Raw genomic sequence first — 27,001 nt, 5'->3', positions numbered from 1 at the left:
AAAGAGTTTATATTTGATGCATTATAAATGTATAAATTTTAGGGTAGAATATCCGGATTTTTTAAATTTTGATTGAAACTATGTATAGATTCATTAGTTTTCAAAATAGATATTTCGTCCAAAGATTACAAACTATTAACGGAAATAATGAAAAAACTAGAATGTTTTTCTTAATTAATTAAAAAAATTATTATTATATTTTTAAACAAAAAAATAAGGCCCAGTAAGGTCGGTGCTCCTTAAAGGAGGGAAGTACCAATGCTCCTCAAAGGAGAGGAGCATTGGTGCTACCCTTGTGAGCTTGCTTTAACCCTTTGCTCCCCAAAGCGGGGGAGCATCGATGCTCCTAGGCACCCCAGGGGAGCACCGGTGCTGATCAGTCTCCCTAAGGGAGCTCCGGTGCTCCCCAAAGAGGAGTTTTTTTTTTTTAATTAATAAAAAAATAAAATTATATAATTGTAATTATAAAACTAATTAAGAGAAATTATTTATTATTTTTGTCACATCAGTAAATTGATGAAAATATTAACAGTTGATTAATTATTAGATTTATGTATCAAATGAAAAATAATTTTTTGAAGCGGAGTGTCTATTTTAAAAATTAATAAATTTTTATATAATTTCGATTCAAATTTAAGAGATCAAGGTATTTTATTCTAAATTTTATATAACATCAATAAATTAAATATGATTAGATTATTAATAAACAAATAAAAATAAGTATTCATAATTTAAAAAAAATTTATGTTGAAAAATTTTAAAATTTTATTTTTATACATTTATTAAGTGACGTTTTATGATTAAGTGAGTGCATCAGCATTACATACATGTCAAATACTCAAAAATAAAATCTGAAATTAATGTGTAAATAATTAAAAAAAATAAAAAAAAGATAATTAAACCTTAGAGATTACAACGGTATTAATTATATGATTTAGAATAGCCTAAGCTTTGGCTGCCAAAGGTGAAGTACTTCACGTTAAAGTAACGAGAGGGAATCCGAACAAAAATATATCGTAATTTTACAATAAAATAATCCATTCCGCAGTGCCGCTCCCGTCTTCCTTAAATAGAAGTATCCGAAACCCAAAATTCCCTCCTCCGAAAAAAGAAAAATCTAAAAACGGTAGGAAAATAGTCGAACTGAAAAAATAACCCAACCAAAGCCGCTAAAAAGAAGATGACCGATTACGAAGCCAGGTACCAAAGCAGCGGAGAGGACCTAGAAAACAGCTACGGCGGCGTTCCCTCTCCTCAGCCTCGCGAAGGTAGTCACGGCGGCCTTGATGATCAACGCGGTTCCAAATCTCAGGTACGTATGTTTCCTATGACGAGATCGCGTGAAGTTAGGGTTCCTTTTTCCCTTACTTTTCCAGATATCAGTTTTTGCTTGTTTTGTCTCTAATTTTTTTAGAAGAAATTTGGAGGAATGTTATATTGGTTAAATTTCTATATATTTTTTTTTGTAATTTTAGTTGTATCAAAATTTGGAGCTCATTCCTGAGCGGTGAATCTCTTCGGGTTAGTTTAGTTTGAATTAGGTTTTGCTCATGGAATTTGGCCTGTTTCATAAATTAGGTATATTTTTCCTAAATCAGGTATTTTTTAGCAATATAATTGTGGATTTCATGTTTGTTATTATTGATGTGACTAAACTATTTGCAGCATGGAACTGGTGATTATGAGAAAGGGTCTTCTAGAAGTAGGGAAAAGGAGAAAAGCCGCGATAAGGAAAGGGAGCAGGATCGTGATCGCCACAGGGACCGGGAAAGGGACAAGGACAAGGAGAAAAATAAGGATAGGGATAGGGACCGAGAAAAGGATCGTGACCGTCATAACAGAGATCGTCATAGGGATCGAAGTAGGGAACGGAGTGAGCGGAGGGAGCGGGGAAGAGATTGGGACGATGATGACTATCATCGAAGTCGACACTATGACAGGTAGCATAATTAATCAATTCAAGCTGTCTTGAGTTCTGATTCATCTTTTTGTATGATGCTCTTTGTTCTTATTGCTAATTGTTGAAAGAGTTATATTTTTTAAATGTTGTTTACAGACGAAGGGATTTTGATGGAGACAGGGAGGACAGGCACAGGCTCCAGTCTCGTCCAAGGGGTAGATCTGAACACAGATCAAATTCAAGGTCCCGCTCTCGCTCACCCTCAAAGAGGTATGTTATAAAACAACATAGTTTCACTTGTTTTAGAAATTGAAGCGGTATTTTGTAAATTTTAGCATACTGCTTTCCTCTTAATTTTATTGTCTAAGTCTTGGCAGTAAAGTGTGAAGTTTTTTCCCAGTTTATGTCAGTTATATTCTTGTCCCTGATATACTAACTTTATATGTTTGCACTTTGCAGCAAAAGGATTAGTGGTTTTGACATGGCACCTCCTGCTTCAGCAATGTTAGCTGCTGGTGCTGCTGGTGCTGCTGTTAGTGCTTCTGCCATTACAGGTACATAAGCCTTCACAAAAATTTAAGATTGTTATATTTTGTTAACTGCTACTTATGTTTTTGGTTGATCTACTGTGGAAAGGTCGTATCAAAATACTGGTGTGATTTGGGTAAGCTGTATTTTTTCTCCCATTTTGTATATATAGACTTTTAAGCTGCGGTCATCTGGTAGGGATTTAATTTTTTTTAAAAATATTTTTACTTGGTGAAATAATTCTGGAACTGAGAGAGTTTTTGGTTTTGTCTTTTGTTTGGTGTTTGTTTGTTTGTTTCTATGGTTTTGTCTTTGTTGTAAGAAGGCAATGGCGTGAGCCGACTTCTGTAGCTTTTATGTACAAGGAGGGATCAATGCACCAGTTTAATGGTATTGTTCGTCTTTCCACTGGCCACTATTGCCTTTTCGGGTAGTCTTGCAAATATTTCCTCCAGAACTTGCGTATGATATATTCTTTTTCTTTTTTAATCTCTAAGAGGTTAGATTTGCTATGGGAAATTAGGCATAAATGTCCATTTGTTGAATCAACCACTATAGAAACACTACCCTGAATTACAATTATATCCTTATATGAAATCTGAATTTCCTTTGCAGGCCAGATTCCTGGGACTAATCCAGCCCTACCTGGAGTGTTTCCAAACATGTTTCCTCTAGCAACTGGTCAGGTAAGTATTTCTCTCATGTGTATCTGATAGTTGTGGGCTTGCTCTTTGTCCTGTAATTTTGTTTAATTTTGGTCTTCTGCAGCAGTTTGGGGCTCTCCCTGTTATGCCAATTCAGGCAATGACTCAGCAGGTTTGGAGGATTATGCATTCCTTGTAGTTTAGAGCCTTGAAAATATATTTTTTCACATTACAGACAGTTATATGATTTATCTTGTGATTTCAGGCTACTAGGCATGCTCGTCGGGTCTATGTTGGAGGGCTTCCTCCTACAGCCAATGAACAGGTTTTACTTTACACTATTGTTAGTATAATTATCCTTATGTTTGCGTTTGGTGCTGGTACTGACCTTTAATTTTATATTACAGTCAGTTGCAACCTATTTCAGTCAGGTTATGGCTGCTATTGGTGGAAACACTGCTGGTCCAGGTATACAGAAATTTTTTTGGTCTGTTGAATGACTGAACTACCTGCCTTCTTTCTCTAGTTGCTCACCCTTTTATGTTACATTCAGGGGATGCTGTTGTTAATGTTTACATAAACCATGAAAAGAAGTTTGCTTTTGTAGAGATGAGATCCGTTGAGGAAGCCAGTAATGCAATGGCTTTAGATGGGATTATCTTTGAGGTATTTTTATTTTCTTCTGGATCTTCATTCTAAATTTGTTTAGATACAAGCTGTATTAACTTTTTGAATTTCCAGGGAGCACCTGTGAAGGTGAGGAGACCCAGTGACTATAACCCCTCGCTTGCTGCAACCCTTGGTCCGAGCCAACCCAATCCCAATCTTAATCTAGCGGCTGTGGGTCTAAGTCCAGGTTCTGCTGGTGGGCTTGAGGGTCCGGACCGTATTTTTGTGGGAGGACTTCCCTATTACTTCACAGAAGCACAGATCAGGGAGTTGTTAGAGTCTTTTGGGCCTCTACGAGGTTTTGATCTGGTAAAAGATAGAGAAACAGGAAACTCAAAAGGCTATGCCTTTTGCGTTTATCAAGATCTGTCAGTTACAGACATTGCTTGTGCTGCTCTAAATGGAATTAAAATGGGTGATAAAACTCTCACTGTTAGGCGAGCAAACCAAGGTACTACCCAGCCTAAACCTGAGCAAGAGAGTATACTCCAGCATGCACAGCAGCAGATTGCTCTGCAGGTGACATTAAGTATTAGTATTATTATCTTATACTGTCACTCTATTGCAATTATGGGCTGTGGATTAAGTATTGGGTGTTTTTTTATAGGCTAATTTGCTGAATCCTTTTCTTTTTCCAGAGGCTTATGTTGCAACCGCAAGGTTTGCCCACAAAGGTTGTCTGCTTGACTCAAGCACTCAGTGAAGATGATCTTAGAGATGATGAGGAGTATGACGACATTGTTGAAGACATGAGACAAGAGGGTGGGAAACATGGTAAAGTTCTTAAACTATTTGTGCATCATTTTTGTTTTTGGCCTTCCTTTTTAACATGCAGAGTCCCTTGAATATTTTATTAATTTCCTTTGTTTCTTGTGTTCATATTTCTTCTGTCTTACAGCCCTTTCTAGTTCCACATTCTGCTATAAAGAATGTTTAACATACACCAACTGAAGACACCATAACCCTTTATCTATATTTTCTTGATACTGTTTTCTCAAACTAATTCTTTGAACAAAGTTTTTTGTGGATTCGAAATTTTCACACTTAATATGCAGGTGTATTGGTGAATGTTGTCATCCCCCGCCCAAATCTAAATGGCGAACCATCAGCAGGTGTTGGGAAGGTCAGTCCTCGCCTTTTTCGGTCATGTTACATATGCTAATTATAAGAAATTCACATATGCATTTTCCCCAGTTACTGACTGTAATTCTTTGATGTTATAGGTATTTCTTGAGTACTCGGACGTTGAAGGTTCCAGAAAAGCCCAAGCTGCAATGAACGGGCGGAAATTTGGTGACAATCAAGTTATTGCCGTGTTCTACCCAGAGAACAAGTTTGTGCAGGAGGAGTATGATGCCTAATAATGTTCTGCGCAATGCATTTAGCGTTATAGTTGGGATGATTCCATGTTTAGGTTTAAATATAAGATGGTTTTTGAATTTTGTTGATGACAGCCTGTGGTGTAATTCTCTGCTAAATTTTAGCTGTTAAACTGAACGGAACAGCGAACGGAATGTGGCTTAATATATTAATCTAGTTTAGAGTTGGACGGATGTGGTAACGTAGTGTTTAAAATCTCATGTTGGTTTTGCACGTATAGCAAGGTTTATGAGATTGGCACAGCTAGTGTTGGAACCATCTTTAAGATTTTGGAAGAAAAATGATTGAAGCTTGGGCTAATACCAAAGTTAGAAATGCTTTGCCGACGAATTGTCTCCCTGGGAAATTCACAATAAAGCAACTTTATTATTAGTACGGCATTTCCATTATTGGATTTTCAAACTCGCTGATAGGATAATGGATTAAGCATTTTGATACCAGAATCATCCAACCACAATGGAAAAATGTAATGTTCAATTTACCACTTCCATTTAATCTAAATAGCTGAGGCGTACTAGTTTGTTACTGATTGTGAAGGAAAACGGTACTCTTTTCGTTTTATTATTATTATTATTATTATTATTATTTATTTTAAAGGATATTAAAATAAAATTTTTGTTTCTGATTATTTTATATTACAAATTGTGAAATTTTTATTAATATAAATATTCATGTTTTTAATACCAAAAAAACTATAATATAGAGAATAAGAGTGTTAGTTGTTTAAAAAAGAGAAAAAAATATTTTTTGGGATATCTAAAAGATGGACAAAAAGGAGGAAGAAAAAAAAGAGAGTTTCATATGATAGTGAAAATATAGTTTTCGTACATTATTTAAATTATTAAACGTCAAAAAAGATTTTTTAAAATAACAAATATACAATCTTAAAGTATATTTATATGTTATCAATTGATACTTACTTTTTTAAAGTACTAAAAAAATAATTAAAATTGGTTTTTATTTACCTTATTCATAGTAATAAATTTAAAAATCATATAACAGGTAACAATTAACAAAAAAAGCAATCAAGCCACGAAAGAGTTGAGGCCCGGAACTTTGCTGCCTACCGGGAAACAGAAATTCAGAAAAATATTTCCCCAATTGGCCAACTCCTCTAAAACCCTAAAACCTTAACTTCTCTTCTCCTTTCTCGCTTGACCACTGGCCCGAGTACTCCAACCGGCCTCGTTTCCTCTCCCATCTTAAACCCTTTACCAAAACCCTCTCAAAAATGTCATCTTCTATCCCTCTCCGCCACCTACGCCACCTTTCGACCACCACCACAACCGCCGCCACGGCCTCATCCTCCATTTCCATTTCCATTTCCCAAGCCAAAAACAAACTCCGCACCGAGTACGACCCTGACAAAGCCCTCGAAATCTACTCTTCCGTTTCCAAACACTACTCTTCCCCTTCCTCTTCCCGCTACGCCCAAGACCTCACTGTTCGCCGCCTCGCGAAGTCCCGCCGTTTCTCCGACATCGAATCCTTAATCGAGTCGCACAAAACCGACCCGAAAATTACGCAGGAGCCCTTCCTCTCCACTCTCATCAGATCCTATGGCATCGCTGGCATGTTAGATCATGCGATCAAAACTTTCGATCAGATGGACCAATTTGGTACCCCCAGATCCACCATTTCTTTCAACTCCTTACTCTCTGCTTGCAATCATTCGAGGCAATTCGATAAAGTCCCCCAACTGTTCAAAGAAATTCCCAAAAAATACGGCAGTGTGTCACCTGACAAAGTTTCCTATGGGATTTTAATTAAATCTTATTGCGAGGCGGGTCATCCCGATAAAGGGATTGAGGTTTTAAGAGAAATGGAAAGGAAAAGCGTGGAGGTAACTGCAGTTACTTTTACTACAATATTAAATGCTTTGTATAAGAAGGGGAAAACAGAAGAGGCTGAGAAGTTGTGGAGTGATATGATGAAGAATGGTTGTGAATTAGATGTTGCTTCTTATAATGTTAGGATCATGAATTTGCAAGGCGGCGAGCCGGAGAAAGTGAAGGAATTGATTGACGAGATGAGTACCATGGGTTTGAAGCCAGATACGATTAGTTATAATTATCTCATGACTTGTTATTGCAAGAATGGCATGTTGGATGAAGCTAAGAAGGTTTATGAAGGTTTGGAAGGTAATGGGTGTAATCCAAATGCGGCTACTTTTAGGACTTTGGTGTTTTATTTATGTTTGAATGGGTTGCATGAGCAAGGTTATAAGGTGTTTAAGGAAAGTGTGAGATTGCATAAGATCCCAGATTTTAATACGTTGAAGCATTTGGTGGAGGGGTTGGTGAAGAACAAGAAGATCAAGGAGGCGAAAGGGTTGATCAGGACGGTAAAGAAGAAGTTTCCTCCTAATTTTTTGAATGCTTGGAAGAAGCTTGAGGAGGAACTTGGCTTGGTTTCTGGTAATGCTGGTGGTGGTGAAGCTCAAGAAGCTAAAGAGGCTACAGGTTAGAGGTGGGGTGGGCTTTAGTTGTTATTTGCTTGTGGCTGAGTCAAGCTGCTTTCATTTCACCTGCAGCTGAGAATGATCTGACTTGTGATGACGTATGCGATTAGCCATGTTAATTTCAGGTGAAGCTGCAACTAAAGCTTGAATGGTGATGATTTTTAGCTGCAGATAGTTTTACAAGCATCAATTCTGCTTTAATTGTAAGGATCGATGTCATTTTTTGCTAGTTGTTTTATGGGTGTACTTGTTTTGGAAGGAAAAGAACATTCTAATAATCTACAATTTACTTATTTCAATGAATTTTCTGGTTAAACTCCTTTCCTTGTTGGATTTTAGTTTGGTTTGTCCACGACATTGAGCTTTGTTCTATGTCTCTTTAAATGCTTTTTGTTGATGAATGTCTTCAAACCATTCCCCGCCATTTTCAGTGTGTGGCTGCAACCCGAGCATCCTCTGCAACACTAACTGAAAATTTCTACTCTGAAACCAATTAAAGGCTGAGTTTACATGTTCACTGAAGTACTGCTCCTCAGTCTTGACTGCTAAGGTTCGGTTGCTGTAGCCTTTTACAGTAAAAAACATTGTCTACTTCAAGTAAAGGACGTCACAGCTCCTTAGGATTTCCAATATACAGAATTGTTCCCAACACCGTTAGCTGTTGCATGCCAAGAGGAATTTGGTACTACTAATTTTGTTTTCCTGAGGAACTTATTATGCAAAATCAATTGCAGAAATAAATTTATAAATGATAAATAATCATGTACTCGAAAAGAAAATGCATTTTGGTATGTGGTTCTGATAAAAATTTGGGTAAATTCTATATATATTCTTGTAATTTCAACTTTTTGTCATACGATATCTTGCGATTTCTTTTTTTTTTTTTTCAATTAACATTTTGTGAATTTTATTTAATTAACATCTTGTGAATAACTTTTATTCTCACAAAATGTTAGACTGTTTGTTTTGCATTGTAAAATTATAAAATATACTCTTTAACCTGTAAATACTTGCCCACATGTATATGGGCAGAGAAATGCCCATTGTCTATTAAATGGGCCAACATAGCAGGGAAAGTATCGTATTTTGTTGGGGCCTGGATGTCCATTACTCGACCTTAGCCTCAACACAATTTCGACGGTTCATGGGCAAACTGCCGAGGGATTAGACTTAGAAGCCCGTTACTAAATGGGCCAATGTGAAAAACATTAAAAATCCTAACTTGGGCTTGTAGTACACCACGAAATGCAATCCATCCCCTAGCCTTTCTCTCTAATTCTAGGTCAGAAATCTCCGGAGAGCAGAAACCAGAAACGCGAAAGAGAAGGGCATAATCAGGGTTTTTAGCAAAAGAACCGAAGACATCAAAGTAAAGAGAAGGGAAGAACAGCGAATCCACGCAAAATGACTACGCGAATCGCTCCAGGAGTTGGAGCGAACTTGCTTGGTCAACATTCCGCCGAGAGGAACCAAGACGCCACTGCTTATGTCGGCAATCTCGATCCTCAGGTTCCCGCTAATTTCCTTTTTCTCTCTGTTTCTCTGTCTCTCTCTTTTTTCTTTTTTGCACCTTATTTTTATCAATATTCTTTATCTTATAGTTTCTTTTTTTTTTTTTTTTACTTTTCAGGTATCTGAGGAGCTACTATGGGAGTTATTTGTTCAAGCTGGTCCCGTTGGTGCGTTTGATAATCTTAAAGTTTGTCAATTTATATTTTACTTTTAAGCTACTGAAGTTTATTTTTGCTTTATTGGGAGTGAATTAATTGGAAATGCTTTGGTTTCTTTTTGTTATTTCAGTTAATGTTTACGTGCCAAAAGATAGGGTGACAAACCTGCATCAAGGATATGGATTTGTAGAATTCCGAAGCGAAGAAGATGCTGACTATGTAAGTCCTACTCCTTTATGGACCGTGTGGCCATTGGTTTCCTTTTCCTTATGTCTTTGCTTTTGGAATAATTAGTTTCATTTGGTCAAATGTGTAGGCGATTAAGGTTCTCAACATGATTAAGCTTTATGGAAAGCCAATACGTGTAAATAAGGTATGAAATTTGATTTTGATTATGTTGGAAATGGGAATAATGTTGCCATATTTTGGAGTTAAAGAATCATTATTTTTGGCTTAATTGTTATGGTTTTTTCTACTTTGATCGATCTCAGGCGTCTCAAGATAAAAAGAGCTTGGATGTTGGTGCAAACCTTTTTATTGGGAACCTTGACCCCGTAAGTATTGCATATTATATCATTAGAAGTGTAGAGATGCCATTGACTAGATTTCCTGTTTTAACTTTGTGATTATCTGATCATACATGCAGGATGTGGATGAGAAACTTTTGTATGATACTTTCAGTGCATTTGGAGTTATTGTAACAAATCCCAAGGTACTGGCTTTCTAATTTCCTTTTGATTTATTTCCATTTTTTCTGATGTTATGCCATAGATTAATGACCTCTGGTTTCTCCATATATCAACGTGTATGTCTGCATGTCTTCACATTCCTGTTTAGTTTTGATGCTCTGCTGCTTCTTGATGCCATTTATAATTAATCAACCATCACTCCGGTCTTTTTGAGAAAAAAGAAACTTTAAAGGGTGTTGAAGCCTTGTAGATAAAGGGTTGAACTAAAGCCTTTGCCATCATAATTTTATACATGATTGATGTTGAGTTGAGATGATGTTAGAATCTGTGAGATGTAATAATTGATGGAAGAAGAGCAGCAATAGCTTGTTACTTTTCTTAATTTTATTTGTATCATGAGGTTCTTGGTTTTGCTTAGCATGTCACTCACTTGATAGCGTTTGGTTTAATAGTTCATATAGAGTGGTAAAGGGATGAAAAAAGGAGGAAAAACAAGAAAAATTTTAGTAATTGATATTTTAGTTTGGAGATATGCTTCTGTTGACTGTATTTCTTGAATACATGTGGCTCTACTCTTCAACTTCATGGTTAAATAAACATTTCCTAGGAAATGCTTCTATTGACATCTAATAATCACAAGTATATATTTACCCTTATGGAAGTTTATAAACAGAGTTTGCCAGTACCTATGTGAAATAATAAATAAAAGGAGAATTTACCTTTTATTGCATCTTATAATCGAAATGTGGACTAGGTGCTTTTCAGTTCCTTACACACATCAAATAGGGGGAGCTTTTTATTCAAGCAATTAATTTTTGGGTAGATTGACTCAGTAGGATGGACTATTTATGTTATGAGCAACCAGGTTTCCTAAAGACAATTTTGGTTTGAACACATTTGCATGGCCATCCAATGACATAATCTATTAGATGGACTGGAATGCTTATATACCTTATTTTTGTTTCAGGAGAGATGAATGATACGAAAACTAATAGTGAGTCCTAGTCTCATTCTGCTCATATCTTGAAAGGAATTGATAGGGGGTTCAGAAAATGAATAAGAAGTTGCTAAATATTTAAAATAGTTTTTTTTTTCAGCATTTTGTTTATTCTCCACTACTTGCTTGTGGTTTCTGATAATTACCACCCTGTGATCAGATAATGAGAGATCCAGAGTCAGGAAATTCACGTGGTTTTGGATTTATCAGCTATGATTCATTTGAGGCATCTGATGCAGCTATTGAGGTATTTCTGCATTGCCACTTGCATTTACGTGAACTGTTACCAAGATTACATCATGAGAACATTTGGATGAAACCTCGATTTTGTTTTTCTGGAGTTCTTGGTGAATTTTTGGAGTAACATAATTGTTTACAACTGTACATTCTGCCTTCAATTTTAAAGAGCTTCATGGCAAATCAATATAGGATTTGGAATCTTATCTGGCATAACTTCTCACTGATTAGTTTGGTTCTTGGTGTTAGCTTTTTAACAGTTGGGAAGAATTTGTTATCATTCACAAATTTATTTGCTAAATGGAAATAGTTATTGCTGTTGTCACTGCTTTTATTGTTCAATATGTGATGTGAAGTCTAAATACCTTCGATTTGGTTTCATCTATCTTGCAAAATGTGTTCACTTTTTCTCTTTGATGTTACAGGCAATGAATGGCCAATACCTCTGTAACCGTCAAATAACAGTTTCTTATGCATATAAGAAAGACACCAAAGGGGAGCGCCATGGCACCCCAGCAGGTGAGTATTTCCACCTGCATCCCACCTTCCCCTTGGTCCCTCTGTTCTTTCTTTTTTCTTTTTTTTAATTGTCTTTGCCACATAGATTGCTATGTACGTTTTGGAACTTTTTCTAAAATATTTTTTTTTAAAAAAAAATTTTCACTTGCCATTCTTGTGAGACAGAGAGGGTTTTGGCTGCAAGCAACCCAAATGCCCAGAAGAGCAGGCCCCATACTTTGTTTGCAAGTGCACCTCCATCACTCCCCTCTGGTCCCCAGGCCAATGGTGCTATAGGTGCACCAGTGCCTCCACGACCTTTTGCAAACGGTACTGTTCCTCCTGGCCCGATGCCAGTACTTCGTCCTCCACCCCCACAAAGTGTACCCTTCCCACCAATGCAGGTTCCTGGACAAGCACCTTGGCAGGGTCAGCCACAGCAACCAGGTCAACCAATTCCACCTCCAGTCATGCCTCAGCATATGCAGTTCAGACCTCCTCCTCCAAATATGCCACCGCCACCACCTCCACAGGCAGCGTCTGCTCTTTCAAGACCTCCCCCACCAATGGGAATGGGAGCACCACAATGGCCACCACCGCCACCACCACAGCAAATGGTTGGAAGGCCCCCCATGCCACAAATGTCAATGCCACCCCCTCCCCCACCTCCATCTACAAGTTAAAGATCCAAAAGTCTGTTTCTCTTGATTCACTAATTGTAGTTGCATTTTTGTTTCTCATGGTGATACAAGTGATAATATGAATTGTTCTCTATTGATGTATGATTACCCAAAAATTAGACTCTGGATGGGGTGATCTACCACTACTGCAAATACCTCAATGCTAACATGTTAATGTCGTATAACTTTCGAGTTTCATGTTGAAATCAAAATGCTTGGAATATCGTATATGATGAGCAAACTAGAAATATTTCCGTCGTATTGGCCGTTGGTTGGGCTCTTCACATTTTATTTGTTTTCAGAGTGGATTCTGTGCTTCCGAGTTGTAAGAGTACGTGATGGAATAGGATTGATGACCAACTAAGGGCTGCCACGTCTGTGATTAAGAAGTTTCTAGTCATTTTACGAGATAACAATTTTTTTTTCAAAAAATATATTTCCGCTGCCGGGATTCGAACCCGGAATTTTAAGAATATAATTCTTCACCAAACGTTTGTGCTACAGCGGATTTTATGTTCAGGTTGTGAAAGCTAATATATATATTGAGAGGAATATTAATTAATAAGATTCTTCACATTAGTGAGAAAATCTTAAATGAGGGGTTATTCACTCTATTTTTTCAATTACGGAAAAAACCTAGATGAATTTTGTAAAAGTTATGACAAATTAAATCGTTCATATGAAAATTGAAGCATTTTTAACAAAACTCAATCAACTTTTGTTACGGTTTCGATGGATTAAAATTTAAAATGAATTTATTATTATTTTATATTCACTATCATTAAACAAAGAAACATATATAAATACTATTTTTAGTTATTTTTTATATATTAGAGATTCATTGAACCAAATCTGTTTAATTTTACCAAACTTGTTTCCAAATTCATTTCATTTCATCCTTTTAATTGGGAAACTTTTCTCATTTACCAAAAATATAAATAACTACATCTAATTATTATCTTTCACAAATAAGTTAAAATATGAATATATAGAATTCTATATTTTTGTTAGATTACGATTTGACAATTTAGATTATGATTTAAAACGTTACAAAATTTTTACTACTTATCATTATCAATTGTATCGTTTCATTCTTATCGTTTTATTCGTATCGTTTCAGTTATATAAATTTTATCTTTTATTATAAGAAACAGAGCCATTGCTATATGTCTTAACTATCATGACAAGCCACCAAGGTCAAGGGACGCCGCCGCCAAAGAATTTTTCCGACGGTGGAATCGGCCGTGGTGGAGGAACACCGCCTGAGAGTTCCTACAACGACAGTTCCAAAACCTTGCCCAATTGTTTACCAAAAGCTATAACTAAGGAGCCTGGGATCAAAAGAAAGACGCCTTCCGAAAAAGAGAACGTGCCCTTGACTTCAGAATCAGTAGAGGAGCTAATGAGCACTTGTGGTAGCGAAACAGTTGGTAAGGGGATGGTTTCGTGCTCAGGTACCCCATCGACGCCGCCATTATCACCTATACCAACTTCAACATGCTGTTCGGAAATTGTGATTCCAGGACCAATCCCGGATTTGTTTGAGCTGATCAACGATCAAAGACTTTTTGTTGGTAATTTCTTCGCGGATGTACCAGAAATTGTGGATTAATGTTACTTCCCGCTCCTTTTTCTTCTATTAGTTTGGGACAATGAATTAGAACGTGTAATAGTTCATGGGCTTCTTTACCGATTAGGTCTGGTGCAATATGTACATGAAAAGTAGTTATTGAACAACATCTTGGTAAACTTTGTTTGTGGCCCAAATTTTGGGCTGGAAAGCCACCAACTCCTGTTGTTCCCAAGCAATGTGTGCTACAAATTGTTTCCATTGTCCGAAGTCCGATCCCTGTTCTGCTGGGTCGACTCTAAAACCTGTCATTTTAAAGAAGGCCAACAACCCAAAGCAGATCTCCGTAATTCTAACTCATTTCGATTCCCAAATCCCAAGGCTTACGAAAATAGAAATTCCAACGACAAATCAACCATGAGCTTCCCTAACAGTGACTAAAACTGACTTACAGGCAGCAACGTGATAAGATTAAACACTAAACAGTAAAAAGGGGGGAGCTGGCAATTGGCATGCTTGGAAACCAGATACGTAGGAAATATCATATATTCGAAAGATCAAATCTTAAGCTGCCCAAGAGGTAAAAAAAGGCTGTCTGTCATAATTTTTTTTTATGGGAACAAGTGCGCATCTTAGTCAGTTTCTTTGGGTTGGTAAAGAATCTCTGATACCGTGTATGCTCCTCTCATCGAAATTATCCTTTACTGGCAGTTAAAATTTGAGCTCTTTCCCCTCTCTGTTTGGTGAAGTGTAAAAAATTTACCAGGAACTCAGGCCTTTGCGTGCCATTTACGAAACAGAACTGACCCTATGAAACCACCAACTTAGTTAAAACAGACACTCTCGCTTTTACTGAAGCAGTTGGTCGTCTCACCTCCACACCTACATGCCTCGACAGAGATAAGTACGGATTGATTGTTAATAGACATTGATCTGCACATGCAGCAAACGAGCCCAGTGCACAGCCCTGGGGCAGGGGGCTACCTTGATGAACATATAAGTGTTGTATAATTTATATCAAGAACTTGGTTCAATCGATATGGTTGGTGTAAAAAAAAATTAAGATAGTATCAAGTCTTGATCTTCTACCCATCATTTTCGTGATTATGGAGCATTAAGGTAATGAATTTCCTTTTTCTCAGCTAACAAAGAATGAGGTCCAAGTCCATTTCTTTTCCCATCATGGGGGCTCACTGGCATAAAACAATGATAGCTGGCCGGGGGGTCTCAGCCTAGAGTGTAACAAGGTGGACCATGATATTTGAGTTAAAAAAAAAAAGGAAAACACATGTGCAAGGGAATAATCACCGTGCAAAGCGGGAGAAGATGGAGATTATTGGTAGCATCAGTATCCGAATTTAAGGGAACATCTTTCAGATGTCCTGGACTGGTTTTAATCATCAGCCAATCCAGCGTTTGGTCAAAAAAAATTGCTGGGGAGTTCTGAAATCTCTCAATCTCCTCTTAGAAACATCCACGTGTTGCTTTGTAATCCAATTGGATTATGACCCTTGACCTTGTCCACAAAATTATTCATCACTCGTTTATTACTTATCAGCCGTGTGCAGCAGCACCTTTTTGTTCTTTTTCATCGTGGAAAATTGAGTGGGAGGACCTGGTTTCATACTTGGGTTAGCCAGGTCCCAGGCGGGTTCCAATCACTCCTTCTGCAAACAGAATATTTCTACAAAAAATATAGAAACTAAAGCCTGCAAGTTAGAACGATGCAAATGGAAGCATTGAAGGCTGGTGAAATTTGAAAAGCAAAAAAGAAAAGTTAAACTGCAATAAATACAAAGAAATGCCAATGCAGCCCAGGCCTTGCGCATGCAAGGTGGCACTAACTTGGCTAGTTCATAGGCATGGACCCATTTTCTTGCAGTCGGCAGCAAACTCCAAATTTACATTCTTACAGGTTTTCTGGTTAACAATCCTGGATAGGATAGGCTGAAGCCTAGAAGCTTTTCCTTTTTAATTTTCTTTGCCCTTGATTGACGGTCATATGAATCATGGAATATCAATAAATTCATAATAACACTGACTGAAACATTAAGAAAGGTTAAAAAGTTGAATTATTTATTGATATTGATGATTACTCGTTCATTAATTAAGAACACAAGAGACTCGAAAACTAGACGATCTTCGAGCAAACAAAGCCTCCCAAATCTCAGAAAAAGCCTTGACAATAACCCTATGGTGATGCCTAGAATTCAAAGACAAGAAACAATGCAAGAGTTGTTCCAAATCTTTCTCTTCGAACATTTGCTTCTCCAATATCATCTCCATCATCGACCTCTTGAAATCCTCGTAGGGATCCTCCGACTTCTTCACCACAGCAAAACTCTCCCTCACTTTCCCATCCACCGTGCAGGGTATCATCCGTTGAAAGAAACTCGATAACCTCGCCGGCGATTCGCTCTCTGACGACAAGAACCTCATACTTCTCTCTTTCGGAACGTACCTTTTTGCTTTCTTAAGTTTCTTTGTCTTCCTCTTCTTTTTGTGCCTCGCAGGCATTGTTTCGCGTATGGTTTCTAGGTTGGCGTTGAACTCTGACGAGGAATCAGTGGAGAAGCTCCTAGAAGACGAAACTAGGGTTTCTGTTTCTTCGTCGTAAATGTCATCTTCGTCAAAGCTTTCGCTGCTAAACAATCCGCTGTCAGCTGACGAGGTGCTGATGCGCATTTTTGGTGTCGTTTTCTTCTTCTTCTTGTATCGTCGTTTTTTCTTCTCCGTGTTGGGAGGCGGTGGAGGAGGAAAAAAGTCGTCGTCGTCGTTCTCGGAGGTATTGTAGATTTTGCGGCGAGGGGTTTCGTCATCGTCGTAAACTTTGGCGATGACGTGCCATCTGTCTTCTTTTTCCCAGTGAAACTCTGGTGTTGGCGGCGGCGGTGACTCGCTGCGGTCAGTCTCGGAGAAGTACTGCGTGGATGATCTTGATCCCAGGCCGCAGCCGATTGATGAGAACGCCGAGGAAACGTGACGCTTCAGGGAGGAGTAATGAGGCTTTGACGTTGGTGGTGCTGGTGGGGGTGGGGGTGCTGGTGGTGGTGGTGGTAACTGGAGGGTAATAGGGTCGGGGTTAACTGAAGAAAGTCTGAAGAATGAAGGGACAGGTTTTGATGGCAGATCAGCAGGGTCTTTGGAACGGCAAGACTGCAAGGAAAGGAAGACGCGGGATATCTTAAGCTTGAAACGTTTCGCCATTTTGTAAGATTACTTTGAGTAGCAGCTCTCTCTGTTCAGGTTTGTCTCGAAGCGATATGCATTGTCCAAGACATGAACTGTTTTGTCTGAGAAAGTTTAACTTATATATATAGGGAAGACTGAAGCTGTAAGTATTTTTTTTCTTTTTTGTTAAAAAGGAGGAGATTATAGCATAAAATAGAGTCTGTGTTTTTAATGTCATGTTGAAGCAATGAAGCTTCACCACTTGTTTTGACCACTTTTCCACGCTATCCCGGAAGAGCGTGGTTGATTGGTAAAAAGCTAATTTTCAAAGTCATTTGGGTGGAAAGAGGAAAGTTATTGTAGCTATATATATGCTCCTATGTTGGAGATTCACCAATCACAAGCAATAATTGATAAAAGAAAAAGATTTGTTTACTGTAAACATGTTAATCTTGAGTCATGAGCTTATGATCAGTATGTTTTCAACGGGCTAGAGGCATAGGTTAAGACTTAAGAGAACAGTAATCATTTCTCTATCTTTGGAAAAATTAGAGGTTAATTTATTGACATTTTTAGGATAATTGTCAAATCTAAAACCAATGGGTAATTATTAATAAATGAACTGGATTTTATTGTTTTGTATATCTAAAATACTCCTAAATTAATAAACTTGAAATTTCTTTTAACGTTAATATATTTGTCGATCAACTATTCATGTATTCAACCTTATTCTATAAAATTAAGCGCTACTTTGAGCTTCAATCCATGCAAATTTCCTCTCTTTAGAGTCCCCATTGGTAGAAAAAAAATTAGAACAATAAAGGAAGAAAAATTATTCACGATTCATTGCCGATGTTAATTTCAAATGTACGATTTATATAAAAGATTACACCGTCGAGAGGGGTCATCACGGTGCCATGGGGTACCTGATAATAGCAATCATGGCGAACACTGCAAAAAAAAAAAAATAAAGTGTTGGGCTTCGATGAGTCGTTCTCATCAAAAGCAGTGCCTCTCATCGCCTACTACCCTTGTAAAAAAGGATGAGGTGAAGACTACCATATCTAATTTCTACGTCTCTCCATCATCACTTTGCGTTAATCCTGTGGAGGCCGTCCTTTCTTTACGAGTCATTCCCAGCCCTGAAAACATATGCTGGATATGTCCCTCGGGTTTACCGGTGCACCTCCTGTCACTGTTCTTTGCTCTTTCTTGAAGTTGTCTCGGAGGGGAAGCCGCCTTTCCAAGATAACAGAACCGATAACAATCCAACAGCTAAAACAAAAATTTGGGAATGTGATGATAATGCTGGATCCGGCTATCTAGGTGTGTATCCAATCGTACGCTGACGGATTCTATTTCCTTTCGCACGTTCCTGGAACTGCTGAACTCTGCACGTGCATGAAGTTTCTTTAATTTCTTTGTTAACCCAGAATCGTAATTAGTAATTGGATAACAATCAGAATATTGATATTTGGAGTTAATTAAATCCAATACCCTTATGTACTACTCGTATTCTGCAAGAAGGCAATGTCAATAAAGTCACGACAAAGTTCGTATCTGAAAGTTGGATTTCACGGTCGTTCGCTTCCCAAGTAAAATGATTTCCAATTGCTTTCTCTCTCTTTTATATTTTAATATTGCAAACAAACACGAAGGAAAGGAAAGGAAAGGAGAAAATGATTTTCAACTTGAAGTTTCTATATTGGTTTTCATATTGCCCGCGTTTGTTTTCATCTCAGGGTTGAGGCAAAAGAATATTATTGTATCCAAGGAACCCAAAAAGTATTAATGCTGCATTTTGAATGTTGATGCAGGGACTGATACGTTATGATAAGTTTTATGCTGCGTTTTTCAAAAGGAGTCTGTTTTTAAAGCAAAAGTTTGCTTGCATGGGGAATAAAGAAAAGAAAAAAGGGCAGCTACTAAGCTCAAAAACAGATTAAAATTGGCTACTGTAACTATTTTCTGATATAGTCAAATGTAAAAACTGAATGAGTGAATTGTCATTCTGAAAGGATGATGCTTCCAGAGGAGCCTGATGGGGGCTGCCTAAAGCTTTCCAGTGTGGTTATCCTAGGGATAGTGGCCACCCTATGAAGTTATTGTTCTTGAATGATGGGTAAAAATTTTCCACTGCTAGAAGTTTAGCACCGGGCTTAGACCTGAGGCCTGGAATGGTGATGTTCCCTTTCATTCTTTCTTCTCCACCCTTTTCTTTTTATTTCTGTTTAAATGATTCAAAAGGAAATACACTTGAATGAAGTAACTAAGCAAGTGTTCGTTGTCGTTTCCAAGTTAAATAGGGCAGACTGCAGAGGATTAATTACATTGAAACTTCAAACGCGTGCAAGAAGAAAAGGAGGGCCCTTTCTTTTGAATTGTATGGATAAATAAATCTCTGGGGCTTTTTTACTATTCAAAAAATAAATAAATCTCTGGGGCAGAGAGTAGACTCTAAGAAAGTCAATCCGAAGTAGCTCCTCCTCTAGCACATGGTGGGATCCAAGGAAACAAAATCATCCATATGTTTTCTCCCTTTTTTTTTCCCCTTTATCCTTTTAAAGGGACAGGGTTCACTTTGGCATAGTGAAAAAGCTTCTTTTGCACTCAATTGTCCCCAACATGGTTGCCTCCCCCTGGGCTTCCCAAGCTAGTCAGATGTCTTAAACCCTCACCAGAGACAGACCAGAGGCTGTTTACTCCACTCCCCGAGTCTCAAATTGTCGGTTTTTGAGTTTTTTTGAAATCCCAAACGTTAATCAATCTAGAAGGGCTGGTTTAGGCTCTCTAAAGCTCCTTGAGTTAGGCTCCAAAATTACCTCTGGCCTTGTAACTTAGGGGCTAGATTTAACAGACTGTCCATGGGCATTGGGCTTAATGGTTCAAGTACAATATTTTTTTGTATAAAAGAGTTAGGGTTTAAAGTAATCATGGGGTCTACTCCAGACTTTGAGGCTTTAGAGGCTACTAATTACAATGCAAGGGAAACATCATTTTCTGTTGTTAAAAGGGCTGATATTGTTGCAGGTCCACCGATTGAACACTTTGTTTGGGCTATTTTTGGACCAATCCTACCCAGATTGGATCCATCTCTTTCATATAAAGAAACTCGCACTGTCTGGCACTGGAACCCTCCGCATTAAACAATTTGTAAGGCCTGAACTTGGTAATTGGCTTATCAGCTGTTGAGCCATAAATCAAGAGGGGTGATGTAGGCAATCATGTTAAGGTTTAAGCCCAGCAAAATGAGTTGTGGGCATTCATTAGGCACCAAAAATAAACCATTTGTAAAGTTATTTAATTATGTATTGATAGGTTCTCGATCAAAGAACCAATAATCAACTAAGATCAAATCAACAAAAAGAATATGCTTTAATGCTATATTTTTCCTGGTAACATTGCAGGCTCAGGCTAAGGTTAGTTCTTGTTTTAGGCTGCAGACTATTTCAAAGATGAGCTAAGATTCTGTCTGTAATGTTGCTGGCAAAATCCTAACGCGCAAAAAACGTGAAAATCTTCACCCCTATTACTTGAAAGCTAAGTACAACTTACCGGCAAGGTCCTTTTCAGATAAGTTTAGGTCTTTGGAAAAACCACTGTATACATGCCTACTTCGTGCACTAGTTTGAACAACCAAAACGGACCAAAGTTGCGAAGGTGACAGAAATTTATCAAATTAGGCAGGCTGGTGTTTGATATTTTCCTCCTGTTTTGCCTGTGGATTCTGGAACTAGGGAAAGTACCTTATTGAAACTAATACTAACACTAATGGAAATAAACAAAGATGGTGATGAGATTGTATTTGGACTTATACTAAGTTCCTTTGCCTGACTTGTCCACGTTGCTGCCTTTGGCTTGGTTTGGTTTGATGTAATGGAAGTGGAACCAAGCAAGATAACCAAGTTGACAGTTTGAAAAGAAGAGAGACGACAAGCAGCTGCAAGTTGACTGCTTTTAGATTTGGCCTACCAGGAGTTTCCAGCATCCTAACAAAACAATATCTAAGACCAAACAAAGCTTGGAATTTGATCTATTAGATAAATAGATATTTTCTTTGGAAGATACTGAAAAGTCTTAGAGCATTGAATTGAACTGCTGGAATGATCAGACTCATGAGAGAGTTATGGAAGAAGAAAATGCGTCATATGCGCCTCTTCAGCATATACCCCATTCCTTTCTGTAAGAGATCAGTGCTGGTTTCACAGAAGGAAACAAAACTGAAGTGAAAATGGGACCAAGTTGACCCATTTAAATTCATTACTTTTGGCCTCAAATGACCCTCTTTTTAATACTTAAAAGTTTTCAATATTGGGTCCTAGAAAAGGTTTTTTTTTTTTTTCATATATGACACTAATTTTCCATACATGTGCGATATGGCATATCGGAAAGCATTACATCTTCTTAAGAACAATTTATTATCTATAAAACATATATGAAGGATTATAACACTTGATTTGTATTCATTATAATTTATACAAGGAGAAAACTAAAGCCACTTTTGCTGCCTAAAGCAGTTACTCGATCCATCGGAAGCGCATGTGGCAAATAAACACTTTCTCTACTTATATGAAATAGTCGACAAAGATCTGATTCTGATCAATTTTTTTACCGGCTAAGCATGTCCGCGTGGAGCACGTACTTGCAACCTTTTCTGGAAGACCTATATTCGTTAGTGATTTCCAAATGCACGAGAATTTGGTGATGACAACCAGGCAGTCGGACTAGCCAGACAATGTTGACGAATAACCAGATGGCTGCAATTGGACAAGCTCTCTTTGCCTCTTGGGGCCTGATCATTTCGTGGAAAAGGCTAGCCACTTTTTGGCCGAGGGGATATTGAATTTTTAATCTTGCACCAGCCAACCTACTTGATAGATGGGTCAGTAGGTAGTTTGACTCAGTGCATTGGACAATGATATGGAGATGACTTCAACCTGGCCATGCCACCATGTCGAAGTGGATAGAGAAAGACAACACTAAATTTCCCCACAGCCGATGTATCTTCCATTTCCTAACGTGAAATTATCCATTGCTGCAATTTCACCTGTCTCAGTTAGTGACGTCCTTATGTATAAAGTAGATTGTAAAAAGTGCTTACCAAATCCCACAAAAATGGAAGAAAAATTTGGTTGCTAATTTCCCAACTATATGGGAAAAAATGGGATTTCGGAGGTTCATTGATGGTGAAGCCAATATTTACAATATAATGTTCTTAGCTTGAGGAATTAAACTATCTATTCTCGTTTGGTCTTTGGACACCAAGAAAAGAGTCTTGGACTCTTTGCATGTGCACGCTCCATGAAATGTTATGTCAAGCAAGCCTTCCGTAACACTTCAGACGAAATCATAAGCCCTTGGAGCAATCTATTTTAATACAAATTAAAATATCAAGGAAAGAGCATCAAAATATTTAACTTATTAATTAGTACATGATTCTCTATCTAAATAACATAATTTGAATCTCTTCTTCTTTAATTATTAAAAATAAATAAATAAAAAAAGATCTTTGTTAAAAAATATATATATTTTTTTGTAAATAAAAAGTTGTTATCTAGGTTCTTACATGCTAAATTAAGGTAATGTTTTCGGATTTTTTTTGTATCCAGCATGCAGTGCACCAGAGGCGGAGGGGAGTAGTGGGGGCCCCCGCCCCTCCAATAATTTCAAAATTTTTGTAATTTATTTTTTTTTTAATTTAATAATTTTACCTTTAAATATCTCACAATAATTAATTTTAATAGAACTAAAATAAAACCTATTATAATAGAATTATTTTCAATCCCTACTTCTCTAAAATCTCACAGTCACTCCCTTTTATTCTCTTTTCTTTTTACCAAATACTATAAAAACATAATTTTATTTTCTTTTACACTTTTTTACTTGTCAGCATTCTCTATGCAGAAAACCTCTAGTCGATATAATAAGTGGTAAGTTTAGATTATTTACTTATTTTATTTTTAACATTTTCAATTTTAAATTTTTTTCTTTATTTAATAATTTTTACTTAGTGATTTTGATTTAAAATTTAACGTCTTAGTCATTTTTTGTTGAAAACAACAAAACAAGCATTTGATTGAGCACCTAATATTAATTATTACTTATTTATTTATGGATTATTTCATTGCTTTTCTATAAATTATGTGTTTTTTTATTTGCTTAGATTCTTATGAATAATTAAGTTTTTTATTCGGGATTGTTTTCTCATTGAATTGTTTATTGATATTGTATTTAATTTTTGTGACTAATTTTAAGAAATTGCTTCCCATGGAATTTTTAATTGATAACCCTTAATATTTTTTAATGGATTGCTTTTCATTGAGATTTTTGTTATTATATTTGTTAATTTTTATTTGTTGTTAGTTTATCTAGAAAGTGAGATTATTGTCATTATTATATTTTTTATGATTATACTAGTTAATTCTTTTAAGTAAATTATTAAGATTGATTCTTTAAATAATTTTCAGAATTTATTTGTATAACTTTCATATGAATTTTTTTCATTTAAATTACTTTATATTGTCTTCGGCTCTTCACCCCCCAAACACAAAATCCTGACTTTACCAATACACGAATGTTCTTGAGAGCTTATCCACTGGAGATAGGGTAATCAACCTACCCACGTAGACCATTCTTATCTTTTCTTTTAACTACATGAGATTTGGGTTAATTAGGAAATTAACATGCATGGTAATAATCCTTTGGAATCAACTTAATTGTGGAAAGTTTGAGAGCAATTACTCAAGAGAGCGGATCACTACCATAGCATTAATATTCCAATTGACTAGAGATGCCTAGTCAATGGCGCATCAGTCGGACGGTTTGTGTTGAAAATATTGATCAGATTGCTTGGCATTCTTATCCAAATTAAATAAGGAAACCAGATCAAAATAGCTAATTACTGACATTCATCCAAAATTTCAGCAAACCACAGACTTAAGTCAATCCTCCTAATGGGGATGTTCTCTCAAATTTTTAACCATCATTTATAATTATAATTATTTTTATTACATAAGTTCATATTTTAGCATGCAATATATATATATATAATTTAAAAATAGATTTAAAATTAACAATTTCACTCTCTTTTCACTTGAATAACTACCTTAAATTCTAATCTAACTCAAACATTACTACTTATAAGAATTCAAAATATATAAAGTTAGAATCATAAAAGAGACTACATAAGAATGGTCACTATCAATTATGCATGTGATTTTATAATACAAATTTCTTTGTTCTTAATTATAATTTGCTTTTTCTTTTCATATTTCCTCCTTTGTTCTTATAAAACATTTAATATTTTATTTCGCTCTAACCTGCAGATGGAAAAATATGTATCTACATCTTATAATGTAATATTATGAAGAAAAACTATATTATTTATCTTTTATTTATCAAAAATGTATTTGATTTGCCTGTTAAATTAAGAATTTAATGTTTTGAGAGAAAAAGGTAATTAAATTAATGAATAGAGGAAAAGGGTAAGTAGTTTTTTTTACCCTTTCTATGCAATATTGAAATTAACTAATATCTGCATCTCATATTACCAGCAATGGTGGGTACCACCTAAGTTTTGTGCAAGATCTTGCTCCACTTAATTTTCTCTTACCCCATCCGTCTATAAAAATCGGCAAGCTTTGGAAGATTATTGTCATAGCAATTAACAAAAGCACACATCCGAAGATGGGCAGACAGATGACTCAGGTTTCAATGGCAGCCGAGGCAGGAGAAAACCAGACAAGCTTGAACAAATATGCTTGTTCATGTGCTATGGTTGCTTCCTTCATATCCATCATTTTTGGTTATGGTAATATCTCTCTCTCACTGATCTTCGAAAACTCATCCAAGTTGTGCAAGATGTGTGTGTGTGCGTGTTCTCAAATGGTGGTATGACTTACTGGAGTATGCTGATATTCGAGATTTGTCCACAAGATTAATCGATTTCTATACTCAGATCCGTGCCATAATTATGTTAACATGCATTTTTATTTCAGAGAAAGGATTTTATGAAATGGTTGGTATATGTATCTCTCATCCATGAATTAATTAGAGAAAATCGTTCTTTTTTGTTTTTTAGATACTGGAGTTATGAGCGGAGCCATGATTTTCATAAAGGAGGATCTCAAAATCAGTGACGTCCAACTGGAAGTCCTAGCCGGAATTCTGAATTTTTGCGCCCTGGTTGGTTCGCTGCTGGCGGGAAGAACGTCTGATTATATTGGACGTCGGTACACAATTGTGTTAGCCTCCATAATTTTCCTTCTGGGTGCAATCTTAATGGGTTATGCCCCAAACTATGCCATCCTGATGACCGGAAGATGCACTGCTGGAGTTGGCGTGGGCTTTGCCCTAATGATTGCTCCGGTTTACTCAGCAGAGATTTCATCTCCTTCCTCGCGAGGGTTATTGTCTTCTCTACCGGAGCTTTGCATCAGTTTTGGCATCTTACTTGGTTACGTATCCAATTATTTCTTTGGAAAACTGACTCTGAGACTTGGCTGGAGGATGATGCTTGGCGTTGCAGCAATCCCTTCATTTGCCTTAGCTTTTGGCGTACTGAAAATGCCAGAGTCTCCCAGATGGTTAGTACTACAAGGTCGTTTAAGTGACGCCAGGAAAATCCTGTCGCTGGTTTCCAACACCGAAGAAGAAGCTGAATCTCGGTTTCGTGACATTAAAGTTGCAGCTGGGATAGATGCAAATTGCATCCAGGATGTTGTCAAGCCTCCTAGTAACAGCCGCGGCCAAGGCGTGTGGAAGGAACTTTTGCTGCCTACACCCACCGTTCGTTGGATCCTGATTGCCGCCATCGGAATCCATTTCTTCGAGCATGCAACCGGCATCGAAGCTGTCATTTTGTACAGTCCAAGAATTTTCAAGAAAGCCGGAGTCGACGGCAAGGACAAGCTTTTGCTCGCCACAGTTGGGGTAGGGCTTACTAAGACAACGTTCATCTTAGTAGCCACATTTTTACTAGACAAAGTTGGGAGACGACGCCTTTTATTGATAAGCACCGGAGGAATGGTTGTAGCCTTGACAGCGTTAGGATTCGGCTTGACCATGGTAGAGCGAACTGGGGAAAAGCTTTTATGGGCACTAAGCCTTTGCATTGCATCTACATATATTTTTGTAGCTTTCTTCTCAATTGGACTTGCGCCCGTCACCTGGGTTTACAGTGCTGAGATATTTCCTCTGAAGTTAAGGGCACAAGGAGTCGGTATCGGTGTGGCTGTCAACAGGGTCATGAATGCGACGGTCTCCATGAGCTTTATCTCAATCTATAAAGCAATTACCATCGGAGGTTGCTTCTTTATGTTTGCAGGAATAGCTGTGGTGGCCTGGTGGTTTTTCTTCTTCCTATTGCCAGAGACCAAAGGAAGGTCCTTGGAAGAGATAGAGACACTCTTCACCAGGAAGACGAAGCCTAAAAAAGAAGGCTTGGAAATTCAGCCGAGAAGCAATGCTGAAGCATAGAACTGGCGTTCTTCGAAACGCCATCTTCTACATATATAAGCCAATGTAAAATAACAGTGTTTCTATGCACAATCAAGTTGGATTAGATCGTGAGAAAAGTTGATTAATGATACCCCAACTTGTTACTTTCCAATTTCCATCTCATTTTGGAAAAAGGATGCACATAGATTTGCACTGTTACAGTTCAGTACCCCCCCACCCCCAATTGTAAATGTTAGCATTATCATTTCAGTTTTTTTGGTTTACTTTTCCTTGAGACTTGAGTGGCATCCTTAATCAATTTTTCCTTTTTATTGGATGAATTGTTTACAGTAAGTGAATAAGTCATGATGGCCGACCACTCAATTTGGCTGCTCGACTGCTAATTAATATATACGTCTTCGTCTGGTGTGTGAAATCTTCTTCAACCTCTGCCAATGAAATATGGCGA

At 37.2% G+C, this 27,001-nt stretch overlaps 5 protein-coding genes across 6 annotated transcripts; 4 read left to right on the top strand and 1 right to left on the bottom strand.

The window, feature by feature from the left end:
• The first annotated feature begins 1,011 nt into the window (after positions 1-1,011).
• Positions 1,012-5,294, top strand: ATU2AF65A (U2 snRNP auxilliary factor, large subunit, splicing factor). Of its 2 annotated transcripts, none has more exons than XM_007046927.3 (13): positions 1,012-1,312; positions 1,666-1,940; positions 2,057-2,170; positions 2,360-2,454; positions 3,044-3,114; positions 3,200-3,244; positions 3,338-3,397; positions 3,480-3,540; positions 3,626-3,738; positions 3,814-4,260; positions 4,380-4,515; positions 4,797-4,864; positions 4,965-5,294. In XM_007046927.3, the coding sequence occupies exons 1-13, from the start codon at positions 1,181-1,183 to the stop codon at positions 5,100-5,102; spliced, it is 1,755 nt and encodes a 584-aa protein (XP_007046989.1). In that variant the 5' UTR covers positions 1,012-1,180; the 3' UTR covers positions 5,103-5,294. The 2 variants fall into 2 exon arrangements, with proteins under 2 accessions (XP_007046989.1, XP_007046990.1); XM_007046928.3 differs by having other exon boundaries at positions 3,197-3,244.
• Positions 5,295-6,139: 845 nt separating this feature from the next.
• Positions 6,140-7,885, top strand: LOC18610964 (Tetratricopeptide repeat (TPR)-like superfamily protein). Its single transcript, XM_007046926.3, has one exon. The coding sequence runs from the start codon at positions 6,353-6,355 to the stop codon at positions 7,586-7,588; it is 1,236 nt and encodes a 411-aa protein (XP_007046988.2). The 5' UTR covers positions 6,140-6,352; the 3' UTR covers positions 7,589-7,885.
• Positions 7,886-8,840: 955 nt separating this feature from the next.
• On the top strand, positions 8,841-12,581 carry EMB2444 (RNA-binding (RRM/RBD/RNP motifs) family protein). Its single transcript, XM_007046924.3, has 9 exons — positions 8,841-9,091; positions 9,213-9,261; positions 9,383-9,471; positions 9,569-9,625; positions 9,744-9,806; positions 9,899-9,964; positions 11,099-11,185; positions 11,601-11,694; positions 11,860-12,581. The coding sequence occupies exons 1-9, from the start codon at positions 8,987-8,989 to the stop codon at positions 12,354-12,356; spliced, it is 1,107 nt and encodes a 368-aa protein (XP_007046986.2). The 5' UTR covers positions 8,841-8,986; the 3' UTR covers positions 12,357-12,581.
• Positions 12,582-15,977: 3,396 nt separating this feature from the next.
• On the bottom strand, positions 15,978-17,321 carry OFP7 (ovate family protein 7). The gene has a single exon (XM_007046923.3). The coding sequence runs from the start codon at positions 17,128-17,130 to the stop codon at positions 16,027-16,029; it is 1,104 nt and encodes a 367-aa protein (XP_007046985.3). The 5' UTR covers positions 17,131-17,321; the 3' UTR covers positions 15,978-16,026.
• Positions 17,322-24,760: 7,439 nt separating this feature from the next.
• On the top strand, positions 24,761-26,827 carry LOC18610960 (putative polyol transporter 6). Its single transcript, XM_018122566.2, has 2 exons — positions 24,761-24,904; positions 25,175-26,827. The coding sequence occupies exons 1-2, from the start codon at positions 24,781-24,783 to the stop codon at positions 26,569-26,571; spliced, it is 1,521 nt and encodes a 506-aa protein (XP_017978055.2). The 5' UTR covers positions 24,761-24,780; the 3' UTR covers positions 26,572-26,827.
• The last annotated feature ends 174 nt before the right edge of the window (positions 26,828-27,001 follow it).

Source organism: Theobroma cacao, chromosome 1, assembly GCF_053813885.1.
Source record: "Theobroma cacao isolate CCN51 chromosome 1, ASM5381388v1, whole genome shotgun sequence".
Taxonomy (NCBI): domain Eukaryota; kingdom Viridiplantae; phylum Streptophyta; class Magnoliopsida; order Malvales; family Malvaceae; genus Theobroma; species Theobroma cacao.
This window is presented reverse-complemented; position numbering and strand designations above follow the sequence as displayed.